The 22597-nt window shown below is 38.0% G+C and overlaps 1 protein-coding gene across 3 annotated transcripts in view; it reads right to left on the minus strand.

Moving 5' to 3' along the window:
• The window catches only part of LOC132913251 (protein kibra), a 42481-nt gene extending 19936 nt beyond the window's left edge, over window positions 1–22545 (minus strand). Inside the window, exons 1-4 of one of the 3 annotated variants that reach the window (XM_060971432.1) lie at window positions 21305–22541; window positions 20667–20807; window positions 9806–9915; window positions 9009–9103 (exon numbers count right to left, since the gene is read on the minus strand). In XM_060971432.1, the coding sequence (XP_060827415.1) occupies window positions 9009–9103; window positions 9806–9915; window positions 20667–20794 (333 nt within the window). In that variant the 5' untranslated portion in view covers window positions 20795–20807; window positions 21305–22541. Of the gene's footprint in view, window positions 1–9008; window positions 9104–9805; window positions 9916–20666; window positions 20896–21304 lie in introns of all 3 variants that reach the window. The other 2 variants (XM_060971431.1, XM_060971434.1) reach the window with 2 other exon arrangements.
• Window positions 22546–22597: the final 52 nt, after the last annotated feature.

Raw genomic sequence — 22597 nt, forward strand, 5'->3', positions numbered from 1 at the left:
TCACCTGAATATTTATAACTCTCGTCGCTTTTGTGAATCATTCGACGCGATAAGAAACGATCTTGAAGATCGCGGAAAGTCCTTGCAACGTTCATACACTTAAACGAATTAAAAAAAATTCGATCCCAGAAAGGGATAACATCGACGCACTCGATTAACCATTTAGATAATACTTCGAGATAAGAAGATTATAATAATAACCGATCGAAATGTAACACGTATTACTAGAACGCCAATTAAAAATATGTTTATATCTATATAGGTAGGGAAATGTTGCTAATTAAATGATTTTCAATTATTTTTCAATGAAAGAAAGCTATGATAGATAATCATATGCTTGTAGAATTGCGACGATTTTTTTTCGCGAACTCGACGACAAACAGTAGTCAGATCTGAATCTGGGGTACGTCATTTAGCTGTTGGTTATCAGGCAATGATAAGTCTTTGATAATCAGCCTTCATGCATTCCTGCGTTGATAAGAGACGATCGTTTCGTGATTCAAGCCGGTTCGTATGGTCCAAGGCACGTACGCATCCTCGGAAGAAAAAGCGAGTTAAGTGCAATGAAAATTCCAGAAAATTTGTGACGATTGCTACATGTGATCGATAATTTACATTTTTCATAGAATGGTAAGAGATAGATCATCGCGGAAAAGACAGTTGAATATCTTCCGTTATCAAAATGATTTTATTAAAACACAATCAAAAGCCATGAATTTTGTTGATAATTTAAAGCTGTTGTTATAAATATTTTTTCGAAAGAGTTGTGGATTTTTTACTTTTCTATTGGGTAATTTCTACAGTTGCAAAGATAATTATTTGATTTTTTCTTACATTGAAAACTTTCCGAATTTACTTTTGCCATAGCTTGACATAAAAGTATTACGAAGAATGAAAAGAAAGAGAACAACTTTGTTATATTTCCTCTTATTTTTTTAAATATTTAATGCGACAAATGTTCTACTTGTGTCATAAATAGAAGAATCGTTGAGTAACAAGAAAAATTCGTCGACACAAGTGTTAAAATGATTGATTTCTTACTTGACAAAGACTTATATAGCGTGAATATTCAGAGAACTTGATGATGTGGCAGATAACTAAGATTTAAATACTTTGAACGACAAGAATACAAGATCTCTCTTTTTAATATTCTGTGCAGCACTAATAGTTACTTGTTTAATGAATCTATTTGAAACGTAAATTATCGGCTGTGTAACAGTAACCATGATTCTCTTCATTTCACATGCTAGAAATGCTACATACTGAATTTTCAAACAATTCCTTTATAGGTTGTGGAATATGTGAACTTAAAAAAATGGAAATAGAAGTATAGCCTTCCTATATTATCTTTTACCTCGTGAAACGTGATTATTCAACCTCGAATACGATTATCGACATACAGCAAACGACAGAGGCGGTCGAGAAGGTAGATGGAGGAGGGGGGAAAAAAGGATGAGGTAAAGGGAGAAACATCAAAAAGAAAGAAAAAGAGAAGCGTGAAATTCCGGCGGGCGTCTAAAAATAGTCGGTTACAAAAAGGAATAATAACGCGGGTACGTATATATCTGGTCGCCGGGTAAAAGCGTCGGCCTATTTATGTATCGCTCGGTAGAGATGGAATCTCGATCTCTTCGCGTGGTCGTTAACATTGTTTGCCCCTGGAAGAGAGCCTAAGGAATGTGAAAAGCTGCGTCGGCAAATGGCGAGCAACAACGCCGTAAGGCCGGTCGCGCTCCTTACCGCGCTCTCTATTTTCTTCTACGGTATTTCCGAGCTGAACCCTTCCCAGCGTGTCCGCGTCCACGTCCGCGTATGAGAATTTCACGCAAAATCTTCTGTTCGTTCTCCTTTAACGAAACCGTGACCGAGCAACAAAATAACTAACGAAAAGAACAAGATTAAAAAAGATATATATATATATATATACATATATTTATATTCATAACGCATCTACTTAGATTCATATGTATGTAGATAAATATGTATTACAATACGAAGCGTCACGGTAAAAGAAATAAAGAACTAGCAAGCATGTACATACTTGGTTCGTTTGTCCTCGACGAACTTGAACTTGACGGGCATATGATATGTACGCGTTTTGAAACAAAAAGCACGCGACAGTCGCATACGAGCATAATGGAGAAAGGCTAAAAATGCGAATGGCGAGCCACGTCGATCGCTATGTAACGATAATATTCTGCGTTCCTCGGCCATCCTATTTCTTTCGCGCGCTCGTGCGAAAGAGCGAACGGTATAGTCGATTCGCAGCACCGCGGGGCATCATCCAGAGTATCGAAGGACAGTAGCACATCTGCTCGTGCGCACGATCGTACACCCTCGGGAGTCCTCGTAGCTCTTCGTGAATCCATTCGTGGACCGCCTGGGGGCCCTACGAGCGTAACACCGGTAGCCACTACGCCAAAAGGGTCGCATTCGCGCGGGAATAGAGAGAAAAAAAGAGAAAGACAGAGGGACACAGCCGGAGAAGGACGGAACGAAAGAAGCAGCCGAGGACGGAATATCCAGGGCCGAGGCCCGAGAGAGGACAGGCTCGAGACTTGGGGGAACTGGCATCTTTTCTTCAAGATGCATTCAAACTTGGGAGAAGAGTACGCCTTAGCGATGGGATCAATATCCTCGCGTACTCTTTCCACACCATCCTACACCATTCATCGTACCGTTTATTTCTCTTTTCATTCCATCCTCCTATCGATGTGTTACTGGGAATTCAACTATAATTATATATATGTACGATATAGGCTGTTTTTTAAACTCAATTAAAACAATACGTTTTACCATCTCTATACTTAAAACTTACTTTGGTCCAAAATCGAAGCCGCTATTGTTTAATCAACGATTTAAAGAAACCAAAAAAATTATTCGATCTACGGCAACGGCCCCTGGGCAACAACGCTAAACTTCTTATTGTTTATGCATAGACGCATTTCCTATATTTACACGCCGTCTAGATGCAAAGTAGAGCAAAATTAGCTCTGCGTTTAACGCGTTAAAAATACCACATTCCACAAGCAACATTACCAAACAATCGATCGGTGCTTCTCGGGCGAAGCAACCACATGCGCGAATCCTAACCTCTATCGAGCGACGCAAGCTTGGCGCCGAAAAGCTCGAAAACTATATAAGACGACTAACTATAATAAGTTAACCCCATCGCTAGCAGAGCCTTTCGTCTTTCTTTGACCGTTTCTCTCTTTTCCGCTATGATGCCACGCATCCAGTCTCTCTTTCTCGCTACTTGCCGCTACCTTGCACGCCAGGACCCAGCGGAGAAACGATGGAATAAGAAGACAGCGTCGGTGGGAGAGAGATAGAGTAAAACGTAGAAGAGAGAAGAGGAAGTCACTGGCAGGGGCCAGTATATAGAGACACGGAGCCACGAAGGGGAAGCAGGGTGGGGGCGGAGAGTGGTGGAAAGGTGTGGAGGGGAACAGGGTTCGAACGGACGGGAGACATTCCAATCTCTCATGGCAAGCTTGCCTGCTTTGCTTCGCTCGCTTGTCTGCTTGCCCACTTGCCAAGATATCGTCGTCCTAAAGCCGGCCCACGCTACATCGAATGGCACACGGACATCGTAACCGTGTAATCTTGCGACGCGATCGTTATAGTCGATTTTGCGGGGATAGTAAACGAGTACGAACGTCCCCATGAATACAGCCTCGATACATATACATATAGATAGGGTTATTAGCAACGCATTATGAAAAAAGCTCGGCCTCGAGCGCAGAAGAAACTCGATGACACGCGTTCGAATACCATTGCCGAATATCGGCGAGATCGATTACGTAACGTGATTTTAATGCAAACGTTGGCGAATTTTAATATATTCGCTGGAAATTGAAACAAAATTCACGTAACACGCAAGAGTACAGAGAATATAAAAAATGAAATACTCGTTATAATAATTAGTGGGTGAAACAGCCTCTGCCGATGTTCGTTTCTTTAACTGAACGAATTGCTGCGATAAGCAGGTAGCTCCACTATCTAGTAATTTGAGTAATCTTACATAAATCGAAACGCAAAATCGACCAATATATTAGACCTGTCTCCTTATTGCTGCAAACTCTACGATCGTGCCCACTACGTTCTATTTAACGAATATTCTGCTACCAGATACATGTAAAGGTCGTGTTTCTTTCGCGCGTTCACGCGTAAGAAGATATTTTGAAGCGACGATTGTGACGATTTCGAAACTAATCTGAAAGAAACCGCCTTCAGAATTTGGCTCCACCGGCTACATCGATGACGATGTCAATGACTGCGATTTCAGTCTCTGAAACCGTTATGACGCATATATGTACATATAAAAGGACGTCTTCGGTGAAACGCGCCTGTGTACGTATATATGTACGTGGCAAGCACTATTTCGAGCGTGAAGGTACACAGCGTACATATGTATATTTTACGTATTTCGGTATCCGATACACTTTCCTCGGCAGACACGTTCATACTGCTAGGTAGAGCCAACGTCGCTTCGGACTAGACGTTACACCTGTCGGAACGTTTTAAATTAACGGCCAGACTATGCTGGCTGTTCCTATTTGCCAAGAGTCACGATATACCTATTTCTTTTTTCGTTTGTATCGCGGGCAAGAATGATTGGGACTGGTCAGTGATGAGAACTGTTACGAGAGAGCTCGATCGTATCGAGCCGCGCTTGACGATAAATTTCGAGGTAATTATGTAATAAACTAATGCGTAACGTGTTAGTATCGTACGTGATCATATGCAAAACGATGCTCTAAAAATCACAGGAGAAAAATATAAGAAATCATATTTTTCCTATTTTACAGATTTAAAATTATTTACCAATTTAAAATTCAATATATCGTCTCGATCAATTTTGAATGATCACGAAAATAAATAAAACCATCCTATGGAATTTGAGTGTATTGAACATTGTAATCTTTTTCAAGTTTGAGGATCACTGTGCCCCCCATCGTTTAGGTTGCCCTACATTCGTTCGTATAGAGAAGTTTGCCAGGCTTCGGGGGTATTTTGGTTGCTTTTTAAACGCTAATAACTAATAAACAAAGTCTGAAACGCCACTGCCTTGTTCTTCGTTTTCGCCTTATTCCGTATCGTAGAAGCGCCTCTTAAATTCTCTGCCATTTGTTGCCGAACACCCTGTATAATTTAAAGCATCGAGAGATCTGCAACTTCCTCCGGCGGTGTCATAATCGGTTTTGTATCTGTCCGCGCGAGACGATGCGACGAGCGGTACGAGGGAACCGAGCGAGCAAAAATAAATGGCAATTAAAATTCCACTCGCATCTCGCTGCCTCGTAGAGAGTCGTGAGGCATCGTAGAGACAGGAGTAAAGGAGCCAGAGTCCGCTGGCAAGCGGGAGCAAGCGAGAAAAACTGAGAGAAAAAGGAAAATACTGGAAACGTGGAGAACCGACAAAGACGATAGAATTCCCATTGCTGGCGAACGAGAAAGAGACGACCCGAGTTTCATAATCTTATAGATCCCATCGAAAATCTGAACGATCTTCGATTCATCGCAGCCTATTCTGACTTTCCTTTTTTTTATACCGTGGTATTTACGATGATATTCGAATACTTTTTATTACATTTATTTATTTACATTTTATTTAGACAATTATTATTAAAATTTGTCAGAATATTGAAATAAATGTAACAGGTGACGATATGACCAACAGTGTACGTGGAATTAATTAAGAAACTGAAAGGATTAAAAGGAAACGTAACGAGGAAAAGAAAAGCTTGAAAATTTCGTTTATAGGATCTACGATGAGTGAAAGTAACGAAGAAGTACGTATACGTAAGAACGTATTACTTGTGAAAAAGTTTATATCTATGTAGATGACCCGAGATATTCAAACAACGAAATTTGTTGCATAGTCATACGAAAAAAAGTTCGTAATTTTGAAAGTCTCTCGGTAAAAGAAACATCCATCTATTCATCGAGTTTAGGATAGCTTTTAGACCAAGCAACCTACTCGGCTAATTAATAATTGAGTACCGTGAAGTATAACACTGACCCAGTTGGATCGATGAATTATTAAAATGAATAAGCGAATAGAATTATCACGGTCTATCCCACTTATTTCTGCTGTCTGTTCTGCTTCTGACTTTTTGATGTATAACGTCCTCTTTGGCTCGGATTCGTTTTTCACTTAAACTTCGCTAGATACTCCGTTACTTTTATCATTTAATAAACCAAGATTTTTTCTAGTTCGTGATTCATAATAAGCAAATAAATGAGCATAGAGAAACAGCGAAGAATTTAATGCTTCTATCGTTTCATAAATTAAAAAGCCGATCGTATAACCTTCCAATAATAAATAAGCTGGTCGTAACCAAGGTCAATCTTCGTCTTCGCGAATTCCTCCTCTCTATGAAACTTTCGAAATTCCTCAAGATTACGTCATGGCGCCTCGTCATCGGTGTTCCTTGGTCTCATTGCCATTGAGACATGAAAACAATCGTTAGCCAGGCATAAGACTATCGCAGACGTTTTACAAAAATCGTAGAAACAATTAAATTAATATAACAAAGAAAACTTGCTTTGCACGATTTCAATGATTCTTACGTTTTACGGACGAAGATGAATAGAATCGAAAAGTTTGTAATTTGATGGCTGATGGTAATCGTATTTAAAAACTTCTACAAGAAGGAAGAAAGAGAAAACGTTAGACTCTTCTTAAAAAAAAAAAAAGGACAAAAAATAAGAAGACGAGACAAGCGGTTGTTTAGTCTGCGGGACGAACTCCTCTCACCCCGCGGATTACGCGTTCTAAGGCTGTCGTCGAGAAGTCTCCAGACAATCTCGAAACTAGAATCGAGCAGCGAGCCAATCTTGAAAATCGACGATGACATCACGCGTGCAGTATTTCGACCGAAATAAATATACCGTACATCGACATTCTCCCACTTCCTGTCGCGTTCCACGTGAAAAGTCGTCTTCCTTCGCTTCCGGCCACGTACGAAATTCGTCCAGGAATATTATCGAAAGAAGATTCGCAGACAGACCAACGTGAAATATCCTTGGCAATAGCGGATATTTATTTCTGATTGAAATTGGAAAGGAATTGCGGAGCGCCAGACTAACGCGAAATATTCGCGTAGGCAGCGGGAATTTCGCACAGTTGGCATTTATACTTTCGGAAATTCACGTTCCGCGAATACGCGACGCTACATCGACGTAACGTATTGCCGAAATCGTTTCACGAGAAAATTTCTTACGACGAATCGAAGGTAAATCGCATATACGCGCCGTCAGACGTGCCAACTATTATAATTTCTTCTTGGCGAAGATACCAGCTATTCGCGGATTTCGACGCGTTGCCTCTCGCATTTACATGGAAAAATAATTTTTAATAAGATAAAAAGGACAGACGCGTATTAAGAAGCAACTCGATTAAAATTAAGGGAAACAGAGAAAAGATAACACTGACGAATAACATATTTTCCTTGTTTCCTTCACTTTCAAAGTTATCTATGACAAATATAAAAGATCGTATTGAAATTCCATATTAACACCTGAATGCAACAATTTTCTCATGGAAAATGATCCAATTTCTTTTATCGTAACAAGCGATTAATATCTATGACGAGCCTAATATATGTGTAAGCAATCGATCGATAAAATTCATAGACCGATGTTTCATCAAATACCCAACGAGCGAGATGAAAGCAAACATTACGAAGCGCCAACTAAAAATAAGAAACGAGCTTTCGTTCGATTTCAACGCTGAGTATGCGTTAACTAATTACTCGCTTGCTTTACAGTGACACAATGAAAGTCCAGGAGACGTAAACTCATCGTAAAAGACTCGCTTTTCGAATGATGTAACCGCGAAGCGCGTAAGAGAGCGGACAAGCGTATCCCCGGACTGTAGACTCGTCGAGAGGGGAAAACTAGTTAATCCGGTGTTAATCGTCCGATCCGGCGACAAATATGAATACAAGCGGGTGAAGGGGAGCGGCTAGTGACCGGAAGTAACATGATTTCTCACGAAATAACTTCCTGTCTACAGCTCCCACCGTCCCTCGTTTAAAAGTTCATCGGTCCCTCGCTGCTTATAATCCCAACTAACGGAGGTTCATCGGCACCGAGGGTGCACAGGACGAGAAATATCTGTTTGCCTTTACGCTATCCACTGTTCAATGTCACTGTCATGTTAATTTTTCATCTGGCTAGGAGAAAAATTCAATAGCAACGCGTATATAGCATCGTGAAAGAGTTTTCATCTTGAGAATTAATATTTAACGATGAACGAGAATCTTCGTGAAAGTCAAACAAACTCGAGTAAAATTAGATTTAAAGCAAATGTTGCGGTGTTGTAGCTTCGCCTGGTTTATTGTCGTGAAATTTTTTAAATAGTTTCTTGCTTTTCGATGTGTTATAATGGTCTCGAGAAAAGAAGAATTACGTATACAACGTTTGGTTGTTCTTAACAATGTGAACCATACTTTTGCATCCTTTGTTCGTACAAAGCTCGTACAGCTATCGTAAACTGTTGAATTATCTCTATTTCTCTCTTTTATACAGCGTATAAAAGTCACGCTGTGACATATTTTCCGTACAAGTTTAACTTTTCAGGCTGTCTATGTTTATATGTAACTGATAATAGGAAAATACAGTAGAGGTAAACGAGGCTGTAACAAATTACCGCGACAAATAATCAAACTCCGTGCAACATTGGTCGTATCCTTTTCTAGATTAATAAAAATAGAATAACTCTTTGCCTAAGAGTTCTAGGTGAAACTAGAATAATAATTTGAATATAAAATAATAATTTCGTTTCACCATATCGTTTCTCAAATAGGTAGCAATTTTCCTCGAATATATGGTACAACTTGCTAAAGTATCAGGTTTTAAAGCGTAATTAGTGGGACGGTTGACGCATAAACTTGTACTATAAAACACGAATCGACGTTCCTCGTTAAAAGCCCCTTTCGTATGGACGATTTGCGTGCTTCAACGCGACGAAAATAATTAAAAGGACACTCGAGACTTACCTCGAGTACGTCCTGTGCGGTCTGAAGGTATTCTCGAAGCATGGCCTCCTGAATGGCTCGCCATTCTTGCCTTGGATCCTCCAGTTGCGTCGTTTCTGAAACGATCGAAAAAAAAAGAGATAAATTAGATACACCTTAAGACTATAGATCTTTGTTTCACGTGTCTTTCAATCGTTTGCATGCGTTGTAAATGTCGCTCGTGGAACGCTTCGGACAAGATATCTCATTAAGGCCCAACAGGTTGCACTAAGGCGACATTCCATTTGCAATTTTTTCCAATCAACTGACATTATCGAACTCTGTTTTTCAAGACTATAACTATGAGAGAAAATTGAAAGGAGCCGCTTAATACGTTTCTCGTCGTAATTCTTCTCAGTTTTCAACTTTTCACGCACAGTCGATACGTAATCTCGCGGTTGTTGTTAGTCATCGCATTTCATACGACAAAAGGTTGTTAATCTTGAGCCGCATCGTCATCCGGAGAATGTTTAGCGAAAATGACATTTAAACAATACTCTTATAAATATTTAAAATTAATAGTTATATATTAATATATATTTACTATATTACAAAATCAACTTCTTCTATTTCTTTCTAATTATTGTTATTTTTTAAACAAAAATAATCTTTAGGTGTATAAAAATATAGTCAACTAATCAACTAATTAATCAATTTAGATTAACTAAAATTGATTTTCTAATTATTTTTCATAAATCAATTATTGCAATCAATAGTAATTTCCATTTTTTTAGGCGTAAGAAATATACTGGCTATTTAGATAAATACGAGATACTCACGATTAACGTGATTAATGTAGTATGCACCCACATGCTTGTCGTAAGCTTCTTCCCATCCAAGTGGAAGCTCGTTTCCAATACAGTCTGCGAATGTTTGTGGTTTTGTAAATCTGTAATCGGAAAGAAAACGAATCGTTAATTCGTATCAACGAATTCGAGATACACAATAGAAATTCTATCGATTGAAACAACACGGAAATATAAACGTTCATATGGAATTATGAGAAATCTAGTTTCTTTTCTTTCTGAATTTGCTAATCTTCTAAGAAAAATATTAATTACGTGATATAGCTATATGATATATTATATGATAGATGTTAAATATCAAAGATATTTTCGACATGGAATATTCTAGTCGTTGCGTTCATTTCACGATGTTACGGCCCAAAAATAATTCCTGCAATCAGTTTGCGTCAGTAGCGGTTAATTGACGTCAGAAATTTGTCAAAGCGATTTTGCCTTTAAACTTTATTGTACTCCCTGATATACCTAGAAACAGTTGCCAAAATGTAGCAGAATCGTTATTTAAAGCGCCATCCAAATACCAACAGCAAGAATAATCTAACGTAATAATTATTTGCAAGAATATATGTATCATTATCTTTGGAAAATCTCTATTTATTTTTATGCAACTTGGACAAACCATAGTCCTTGTACGATCCTTGTATCCTTCGATTAAACGGTTGCGATTGTTTTCGTATTTTAATGGCAATGAGCTCAAGAAACACCGACGACAAGGCTATGACGTAATCCGAAAAGATTTCGAAGGTTCAGAGAGGAATTCGCCAAAAACGAAAATCAACCTTGGTTCAAGAAGTTTACTTAACACGGAGCAATCGTATAATCGATTCTTCGATCCTAAATACCAGGGACATTACGTTCTCTATAATAAAAATGATCGATTTCGTTTTTCAAATCTGTCTGGACAGATAGCTTTTAATTTCTGTAATTTTTGTTGCGCGAGCAAAGTTCGACACGGAGAAAAGCGTTTAAACGAGCGAAACGCTGGAGAAATACTCGACTAGCGATTACATTAGCGATGTTACAATTAAAAAAAGTTTGAAGAGATTATCTTGAAAAATACATACGCTGAAAGAAATAAATAGTCGGTCAGCTGGAGATGGAAGAATTTTATCGATAGAAAAATAACGATACACGTATCTAACAACAACGGTAATGACTGTACAAGCAAAAGAGCTAATTCGACCTAATTCGATAATAATTTCATTTCTTATATACGTGTGCGCGCAACAAAGAGATTATATCTTGCATACAAAATAACCTGACCTCCGGAGGCCAGCGACCAACTCGACTTTATCGCGACGAAAGTGAAATGGAATCGGTAATCGGCATAGAAGAAGAATGCGAATACCAAAGAGTAAACAGTAGAATGAAAAAAAGAAGAAAAAGCAGCAGCGAGAAATTCTTTGTTATCAAAAGTTGCACCTGTTGTGATTGCTCGTTATTTAGGCGAATTAATTGCTCCACGAGTGGATAAATAATAATAGCGAATTACTATCGGCACGGCGCGATATCTTATCTGCGATATTAAACTATAAGGCTAAAAGCGCAAAAATTACATCGATAGGATTCTTGGAACGATCGATGCGACGACATATGCGTCAGCGTAACGAAAGCGTTAATAAAAATAAAAAGATGTAATGCAAAAAGCTTCTTAACAACTGGCCGGAGGAAACAGCACTTGAAAACTTGTAGCACGTTGAACGAGTAACGACATCCTGTGCGAGGCACGATCGGCCATAGTAAATGTTGGAAAATGTTGGCGGACGTTATGGAATTTCAGCGACAATTCCTTAATTCCTTTTCCGCCGCGTGATTCACGTTTTTAATGTGCCCTTGGCCTTACCGCGGCGCTGTCCTATAATACGAAGGAGGAAGCAGGAGAAGGAGGGTCAAGAACGTACATCATGACGGAGGAATAACGTGGACAAGAGAGAAGGGAGCAGCTGAAGAGGCAAGGGGCAAGAGGGGAGGGCGACATTGGAGGCGACGAGGCAGGAACAGCAACCGGAGGAGGTGGAGGAAGCGAGACTATGGGACAGACAAATCGAGTAATAAAAATTGCATAAACGCACGTTCCGTATCGATAGAATCGCGCTATACCATGGTTAAATCGATTTGACATAGCGCGAGTTTCTGCTCGCGAGTTTGTACAATAGGTTGTCCAACGAGTTCCTTACCATTTATTATTCTGCTATTCCGATCGATATTTGAAATATAGTCGACCGAGAGTCAAGAGCGAGCACACGTACACCTCGAAGCTTATTCAGAGATCGTTGCGAATACGTTGCATAAATTGAAAATCGATTTTTATACGGCGTATACTCGCGCTTACGGTTCTCCTATAGTGGAATATTTTTTTTTTTTATTATTTTATTTTGGTTTTTACAATTTGGTAAAGTGTTATATCTCATTGGTAATAAAAAATAAATAAAAATAAATATAGCATGTGGGTAGCCACCCCCAGCGGGGTGCCAACTTCGTGTTTTCTAAGTTATATCTTTTATGATATAGTGGAATAGGAAAGAAAACGTAAAAATGCACAGGCTGCGTGTAATACTCGAAATTGTATAGAACTATGTTCAGCGAATGGAAAAAAGCTCCGCTTAACTTCTACGATTATCGATTTGCATAAATATCTAGCAACAGCATTGATAACTTAATTCTAACGGTACATAATATTACAATAAAACGAAGAGACACGTTCAACAGATTGCTGAAAGTCAATGGAATTTTTTCCAAACGTGATAGTAAGTTGTCTTTCTTTCTTTCACCGGTACAGAGGATAGAAAAAATGAATTCATTAGCTGTGACAATATGGTATTGTTATATCGGAACAATGCGTTACTAACGCCACGCTATCAGCACACACCGCTTGTTAAGACTTTCAAAGGCTGCTTTTACGATACGTTCGGTCGACTTCGCTTCTACTACTAGTCTTCTTCCATGAAGGAAGCTGAGAAGCGATGTTTACCGAAGGAAACTAACAACAGAAGGCACGACAACGACAGGAAGCACGCAACCTATTACTGTCGCGTTTGTCTCGGTTATGCTATAGATGTGTTAGAAACAAACACATAGGACAGAGTGTTGAACGCGTGGTATCGCTACGGATTGTGTAATTCGATTCTTCGATTCTTTAAAATCGCACGAAACGAAAATAGGTCTAAAGAAAGAAGATCGCTTTGTTTCAAAGCATCGTCGATACGAGGCAAGACGTTTTTCTTTTTTTAAAAAAACTCTAACAAATCTGTTCGCTGTTAAAACTACACTGTGAATATTTTTCTGCGAAATTAAATGCAATTTTAGCATTCATACTACAGATTGGGTTTCTCGTTACTCTTGTTACGCAGATAAACAACTGCAACTTTTTCATGGCGTTAATTGTTGATTCGTTATCCCCCTGCAACTGTCGCGCGTCATTTCTACACATTTTTCGAACTCTTATGGAATCTAATCTTGCACGAATATAAAGTCCTGATCGATTAAACCCTTCATCCATAATTTGAACTAATTATCAAGATTTTATAAATTAAATTGCGAGCTTTGACTAAAATAGAATTATTCTCGGAACCTTCCCTCATCGTTACGCCTGGTATTGGTTTCGTGATCTGTTCTGAAGAAACGAAAGCCGTTTTTCTTTTTTCTCGGTTCTGGTTGATCGCAACGGTAACAACACCCGTAAAACGTAATGTTAACGTTTAAAAATACATTGGCGTACACGTGAATGAGATTGTATAATCTACCGGCGCATACCTGCATCGTACACCGAGGAACAATGGGCCCGGAACACGACAGATTATAGCTATAAAGTAATCTCGTTTGGTCCGTCGATGGGCGAGCGCGGAAGCACACCCACGCGTCCCTGCTCGCGCTTTTCACGAACGCCATAAACTCTATTTTAACAACCGTGTAAAATCGTATCGCGTTAAACACCAACGGAAGATTCGAAATTCTAATCGTTTCTCTTGTTGGAATCCGACTACGGTGTTACGTTATATCGTAGCTACGAAATGCATTTCAAGAATAGTTTATGTCGCTCCATTACGTTTTTACACGCCCTGATGGAATATACATTCACGACAAATACGTATATACCATTGGTTTCACTTTAATTTATACCAATCTGTGTCATCTATTTTTTTTTCTTTTTTTTGAATGGTAGAATCATAATACATATTTATTTAATTACGATTATTTAAAATTGCCAAGAGTTTGCGTGTTCTAAACAGTATATTTTAGACATATTTATATTATACTAAAATATTATGAACGATTAACGTTAATTGGTAACGATTAATTAATAATATTAAATACTAGAATATTATTATAGAATAGTAATCGCAGAAACGTATACAATTACCGTACAATGTTAGAATCGAAAGGGAAACTACGAAGTGTTAAAAGTAAAAATCTAGGAGGAGTACTCGGAGGATGATTTGCATGGAATTATTCATTCTAAAGTTAATGTTACTTCTGGATTCGATTCTTCAGCGTCTAACTCTTTAACGCGCGTAGCCACACCTAACTTGCAAATTCCTGCATTCCTATGCCTTCTGTCTGACACTCGATACGCTCGCTGTCAGCAGATTATTAGAGATCTAATGGTACTAGAAAGTTTCGTTTGATATCGGTAGTGTCGAATAATTCGTGCGTTTTAGTCAACTATCTCATGCGATGAATTTCAATTAAATCGATTGCGTAAATTAAGAACGCAGCTTTTTCGAACGTTCCTACGACCAGTTGTATGCAGCTACATTGTACCTTTCTAAATTTTATCGTCTTCTTATCCATCGTTCTATAAAAGTGTTCGAGATTATGTAAATCAATTACGTTAATTATATAAATCGAATAAAATACGGACAGGTGAAATGTCGATCGTTAACGTTTAATATAAGAACGATCGACATTCATGAATTCTAAAGAAATTCTATTTTCTCGTGATTATAAAATAAAATACAAAATATGATTGTGAATGTAAAATGAAATAAACGAGTATTTTTCAATTATTACACGTATCTTTCTCTATCCTCTAGATTTAACTAACCAATAAATTTTCATTTATTTTGAACGCTATTAAATCCGATAAAAAAGTAGATAATTCAATATAATAGAAGAGACGTTACCACCGATCTTTCCGATTATAATAACTATTCTTTATCGATAAACGAAAGATGAGAAATATCTCGTTAATGGTCTCTCACGGTGAAACGTGAGATGATAACAGATAAGAGCAATTATCTTACCACGGTATATTAAAATAAATAAAATTGTCCAAACATCGAATTGGATGTCTTAATGTAACTTAATATCCTTAACACGTCGACTGCCACGCCAATCTTATTTGATATTTTACTTTCAGTTTGATAACAATTGATTCTCGCAAAATATTATATCGTATTCGAGAAACTTTTTCCGACGATGTTATTTAAAATTCGAATATACCTTGAAAATTCGATGGTCTATTAAATTCGTTTTATTCTATTCGTTCTAAGAAATTTGGCAACGTGGGTCACCCATGGTCACCGTAGCAGTTAACGCGTTAAGGGTTGCTACGCTTGAAAGCAGGTGTGACTATTTATTTCGCGACTAGGTGAGACACACGGCCCTGAATGTAACGTCAACCGCGAGCAAACAAGCATCTATGCGTGGGCATACAAATCGTGTAGGTGTTCCTCTTCGACTACCAAGCTTTGACCCAAGGGCACTAGCTGTGCATTATGGAACGCGTGCACGTCGTCGATATCGCTCGCGTTTTCGCATTTTTACCTATTCACGGCGTGAAGCTTGTTCGATCGATTCATAAGTGGACAACGGATATTTATGCATATCATATAAAAGTAGGATTTAGGTAGACAATCTCTTTACCTGCTAAATATTGTATTACGTAAGTATATAATGTGCTTGGAATATTTTATATATTTTTAAATTCATGTACGTATTTAAAAATTCAATTTTGTATGACTTGGACTTTCTTGCAGGACTGAACTAATATTTTTAGTAAATATTTACGAGTTGTTGTATGCCGTATTTACGCGTGTAGAAACTGAACAGGATATAATTAAAATTAATTAAAAATAAATGTAGTTAATTCTTAAGTCCATGACTTGAGGAGTTTCTGACTAAGAAATGGTCTAGTTAACGGATTAATGCGTATTTTCATAAATATTAAAATTTGCGTGCGTATTTTACACTCTGGTTTTGCTTCCCTAATGTAACATAACCTCCAAAAGTCCAATAAATCTTTCACATATCTTTCTTAGAGTTAAGCAACGTTGGAAGGCCACTACAATGGAGAATGCCAAACGATACTGACACGATTAATCATATGATTGGTAAAAATATGAAGAAACGAATTCAAGGTATTTAATTGTACGAGATTATCGAAAGTATTTGAAGAATTGTGACGACAATTACAATCGACGATGAATGTTGTACGCTTGTCATAAATATTAAAACTTGCGCGCGTATTTTACACTAGTTTTCTTCTTCTAACTAAAATTTTACTTTTCTAACCTAACCTCAAAATGTCTACGTAATAATCTAAGGAATTTTTCACATATGTCAGATTCCAACGGCGTTGAAAACTTACTACAATAGGGAATACCAGCACAGTTAATCATACGGTCATGGAAATATGCAGGCTCGAATTCAAGGTATTTAATTGCAATGGGCAACGAGGATATTCCACGATCGGTCACGTACAGGCCGGTTAAGCGTATAAATCGTGATTGCGAATGATAGCTGAAAATATTTCTAACGACATAATGACTGTTTGCGTTGATGGAGAGACGGTCGGGTTGCAGAGTCGTTTTGAAACGTGTTCGAGCGTAAAAATTCCAAGAAGAAAATAATGGTACTCAGCTTACAGGAATCTCCGTTTGCCTTCGTTCTCTGTACGTGGATGTGTCACGGCCTAGGAATGTCTCGAATTTCCAAGTTTGGGAACACTCCTGCCTCGTAATTCGTGCCATGGCTTTGGTCACGCACATGTATACGCAATATCACGCTGCCCGTATATCCCTTTAACGTTATTCCTTCGCGCCAAAAAATTCGCAAATTACATTGCAAATATTTTCGCCGAATTCAATCTTATCCTGATTAAAACCACGAATAATTCATTTGCTGCTCTACAAGCTTATTAATTCGCTAATCGAGGCATTTCTTAACTAAGAATCTCTATGTGTAATTACAGAAGTGAAAAGTATTATAATAAACACAAATTAATTCCACTTAGATCGATTTTACTCTTTGCGAGTGTAAATATATAATGATATAGCTTCTTAAAGCTTTATTTATACGAAAAAAAAGAAAGGTAAATTTAATCGCGAAATACATCTAAAACAATTTTTATTACCATTAAACTAACAAAAAATTTCGTTGAATTAAAAGTGGTCGGAATTAAATCGACAACAGGCTAATAATAAGATAAAAAAAATTGCTAAAAAACATTTTTTTGAATAAAAGATCGAGGTCACTTTCACTTTCTCAAACAGCACTATACGATTTTTTCACTATTCGTATTAAAAATTCATTATTGAAGATGATGACTTCATTCTCACGTGATAAATTTTTAAATAATTACGAAACAAATATTAGCACCCGAAAACAATATTTTCCTTCCTTAATCGCTGTTTCAATATTAATTTCATAATTGAAAGTCAGTTGTTCATTTTTCCTTACTAAAACAATAAATTTTCCTTATTAAAACAATAATTACGTAATCAATAGCATCATATTTAGTTACAATACTGATTGATTTACAAATGAAGAAATACCAGATGGAAATCGTACGATTTCTATCTTGACTTCGAGCAAATGGATAACTGTCGTGATTACGTAAGCGAGTTTATGAATGAAAAATATACATTAATAAAATAAATAATCAAATAATCAGATTAAAATAGATTCATTAGCTAAATTATAAAAATAATTTCAAGTCTACGGAAAATAAAACAATTTTCTTCATAATACCCTAACCTCATATTTGATGATAGTTTACAAACTACATATGTATTAATATCCAACGAAAAATAATTGAATATGAACGATTAAATATCAACAAACTACTACATGCTTATTGATCAATTGCTTAGGAAAACCAAGACGTACCTAGAAGCAACACGAACGACTATCTTTGAAAGTTGACAGCATATCGATATTTTCTTAAGTCACAATTGCATAATGCAGCCGAGAAACAACCGTTCTCTCTTTCCTTTTCACGGACATTCTTGCAGCCTACGTACGAGGAAATAATTCACGTCCAACGTGTTTCAAATGAACCGAATAACAAAAATCGTACATCCAGAAATCGAATTTGAAAAATGAATTCGAAAAGAAACCAACCATGAATCTATAAACAGTTGCGTATCGATCGTAAATTTACGAAACGATGTTATAAGAACTCGAACCGAAAGAATGCGAGAAAGAAAAAAAATGGTGGAAGCACATTGGCGCGCATGCGCGCGCTCGTGAGAGCGAAAGAATTTTCCTAAACACAGATGTCGAGCAGATGCCACGCGTTGCAGTGCGTGAGGAACGCACAGTGGGAAAACCGGACGAAACGAAACGCGTGCGAATTCGATTCGAGTTTCCAAAAAAGAAACAGGTGACGAGAGGCGGCGAGAGGAGCTTAGTGGATTCGGGGAACGAAATTTCGAGATTTCGAGGAACGCGAAAGTCGCCGGCACACGGAATAACCGTACACCGGGCTCTGCTCTGTTGTTCGCGTGCCAAATGTGCAAACAAAAACAGCAGCAAACACAGGTCGACTGTAATCTGCGTTCGAATTGCTGAACGATAACTCGAGTGGAAAACAAGTATCAATTATACGTCGGTGATATCACAAAATATCATTGAAATATTTCAATTTTTATTTTGTATACATGCATAATTATTAATATTGCAGAAAATTGTTGTGATTGTTCGATATCTTTTGGATTTGTTAAATGAAAAAAATTGGATACTTGTAGAACTTCTATTTATAAATATAATACGCGTATTGTATGAAACATTTTAATTAAAACGTTAACGCTATAGTGAAACCTGACTGTCATAACTATATTGCTAAAATTTGAAACAAATCTGAAAATGTAAACTAGAAATTATAGGATATTTATCCAAACACATACTTACTGAAAAATTAGTGTATAATATAAGTAACCATTTTAAACGTATCATACGTGTTATGATGATCTTGCTGAATATTGAGGCTTCTTAATATAATGGATAACCGATTGCTTAAATATTTTTATCCTCTCTGTGAAATCTCTACTTACAGTGGATGTCTTGTAGCTTCTCAGTAAGTATTTTCAGATTGATTTCAAATTTTATTAATATAATCATGACAGTAGTGTCTAATTACAGTGCTAGTGAAATTTCAAAACATTTTAGATAAGAATGTTTTATAGAAAATGTTCAAATACTTTGAGCTAATACATATATATATACAGAATATATGACACAATGATATGAGTAATATATCGTGAATTAGTGTTTCTTTTCTCGAAACAAGAAAGGAAAATCGAACGAAAGGACTGCATGTAACGAGATCGATGTCTTAATGGCGACATCAAAATCGGAAGAGTAATACCCTTGTACCAAGGTCTATTTTTAGGTACCGGTCAGTTGCATGTACGTTATATACCGGTTAGCCCCGTAAGATGGTTCACTTACACCACGTTCCACGGGTACGCGTATACACATTAATCTAGGCAACGTGGACACGTGGAACACAGTGTCCATGTAAGCCAGTTTTATAACGAGATTTTAGTCTTTTGCTCGATAACGAGCGCCATTCACTGGATCCATCGTGAGACTAGCACTTGCTTCATTTGATCTTTTGACGAATCAGAAAAAATATTCTGTACGATTTCACGCATTAAGAATGCAGATACTGGACATTTCTGAGTCGAATGGGCCATAATTTCTGCTTTTGAAAAATTACTTCACTTGAAAATTAGTCTAACTATGTAGATTATTATTATTACTATTCACATACAGTGTTATATCAAGTGATTGTTAATATTTGATCATTAACTTACTATACTCTAAAAAATTAGCATCTATAATTTATGCGTATTTGTAAATTCTTCAGTGTTTAATTTATAGATTATGAACGGTATATATTCATATGTAGTTGAAACATATTAAAAGCGTAATAATTGATGAATATCTAAACTCATTGATTTTAGTTTCACTATAAAAAATGAATAAATATATATATATATAAATGTAGTGTATAACATTTAAGTAATAGCAAAATAAGAGAAAACAAAATGGTTAATATGTATCAGATTTGAGATAAAAAATTCGACGTTTCCACAGGCAACAATTGCCATTGGTTAAAACGCAGTGAAATTGTGACTTTTCTATCAGAAAGTTCAAATGAATAGTAGTTTTATTTTCGCGTGCGACCGTGGTCACCAGATTTCTCGAGTTTTTCATCGACAGCGCGGCGGCCCTGGCGACTGGAATGCGGGCGCGGCGAGTCCTCGGTGTATGAATATACGCATACACGTAGTAGATACACACGCTCGGGAACTTAAGGGGCGCTCACACGAGGGCAATGTAACGTCAGAAATATTTCGCGTTCTCGCTCGTGTGTATATGTCTATGACAAATTTGCTCACTATACACACACACGTTTATTATCACAAATAAGCACAAAACGTCTCGTTCATCCGTGTCCATAAATTCACGGGAAGAAAGAGGCAAAAATCGAATGCGATCTTTAAATGAAATAAGGTTCGCGCATAGAGATCGCACGCAATTTCATATATACTCGCTGTTTTAGCACGTGTACGCGTGCATACAAACATATACATAGAAAATGGCGTACCTGTCTCTAGGATCGATCCACGTTGTTTTTCTTGTGTTGTGATCGATGAAATACACTTTTCCATCAAAGTCTTGCGCGACGTCCCACCCTTCCGGAAGCGGTATCTCCCCATTCCGTCTCCTTGGCATATTTCACTGCGCTCTAAATCCATCCAAAACTCTCTATCACCGACCAGTCGACAGGCACATATCTGTGCGCGCGAGCACACACTCCCCGTGCCACATACACGCTGTATTGATGAAAGAGAAAGAAAGACAGTCGATGTAAGAGAGACAAAGAGAGAACATTCGAGTTGGTAAAGAGAAGGCACGCAATAGTAATACACACCGATATACAGTGGAATGGAGATAGAAAGGATGTGTTGCATGCCACTGAATGCACACACGTGCGCGTGCATACATACACACATACATACATCTCTATATACGCGCACGTATACATACTCTGTCGAAAGGAAAGAGAAAAAAAAAAGAAGCGAGGGAAAAAGAAATAGGGAAGGAAAAGAGTGTGAGAGAGAAAGATAGAAACATCACGTGCATATGTATACATATATGTAGATTTCATGTAGTATATATAATGTACACACACGTTCTCGCTCTCTCTTTCTCCCTCGCGCGCTACTCCGCCATCATGAATACCTCATTATCATGAGCGGAGTGACGTCAGAGTCCCCGCCTTCAGATTCCTCTCGAGCGGAATTCCACCGTTAACATAGCTGGCCGTCGAAGAAAAGTCCACTGTTGGTATCTTGCCTTGAGACGGTACTGTGGTCCTACATTTGTACAAGATCGCCAGTATAAATGCCCGTTACATTATCGTAACACTTATATTTCTTTTAATCCCGCACTCGTCACTTTGCAATATATCGACGAATGAAATATACCAAATAGCACACAGCCTTTAGATTTGCTTTCTTCACATCACCAACCGTAAACCGAATTTGGTAGAGAAAAAATATGAAAAATCACTTTCACCCTTCCTTTGCCGTCTCACTCTGTCGTTCACTTTTATTTGCACTCTTATCCTTTTGTTTATCAGGCCCTTGGTTTTACCACGTATCACGTGCGATGTTCTTTTTACACCATCCTTTAATTCCTACTTACTGTTCTTACACGATTTTATCATTTGTTTTACACCATCGGGAATAGCAGGAACACTTAGAAAAATATTCGGGGTATCGTGCCGGTAATCGAACAGAGAACACTTCTCCGGCTAACGTTGTTCAGATGCACGTTTCATTGATGAAATTTTCGAAGAAAATTGGTGAATTGTTCAAATACGTAACAACCACGTCGTTCTCATTTTGGAGCAGCAGGAACGACGACGAGTTTCTCGGAGCAGAGACGGGGCAGCATCTGCGTCTGCGACCCGCTTTAAGAAGTGCACGCTAATGCCGGTACTATCGAGTACATTTCACCGTGTGCTCCCTTTTCTTTCTCTCACTAAACTTCGTGCTCGTCGTCCGCGAAAGACAGCGCGGAATCAACGCGACGTTCCCTTCGAGGAATGTCAGAATTCGCCTCGCGTTTCTCCCCCACGCGTTTTATTTCATTCCGTCTTTTTACTTACACGGAACGAAACTGCCAGGAACACTGTTACGGTTACCGCAAGACACTTTTGCTCCGTTCATGGATCGAATTGAACATGGCCTCGGCGAAGATTCTACACTCTGTCAAGTCCGTTGTTTCAAGTGGCAAGAATACGCGCAAACTACTCTTTCGTTTCGTACGATACTACAACCTCGCGCCAACTACAAGCATGTTGAGTGTTTGAAACATGCCACTGAACGTTCATACCGTGTGCGCTTGGCAATGCTTCTCACTCACTCTCTCTTCCTCTTCGCCTCAACGCGTACACCGATGAGAACCGAACGTAATCCCCTCCCAGCCTTTGGTATTCTCCTTCTTTCTCTCTCTTTCTCTCGAATCGTC

The sequence above is a fragment of the Bombus pascuorum genome, chromosome 13 (genome assembly GCF_905332965.1).
Source record: "Bombus pascuorum chromosome 13, iyBomPasc1.1, whole genome shotgun sequence".
NCBI classification, from domain to species: Eukaryota; Metazoa; Arthropoda; class Insecta; order Hymenoptera; family Apidae; genus Bombus; species Bombus pascuorum.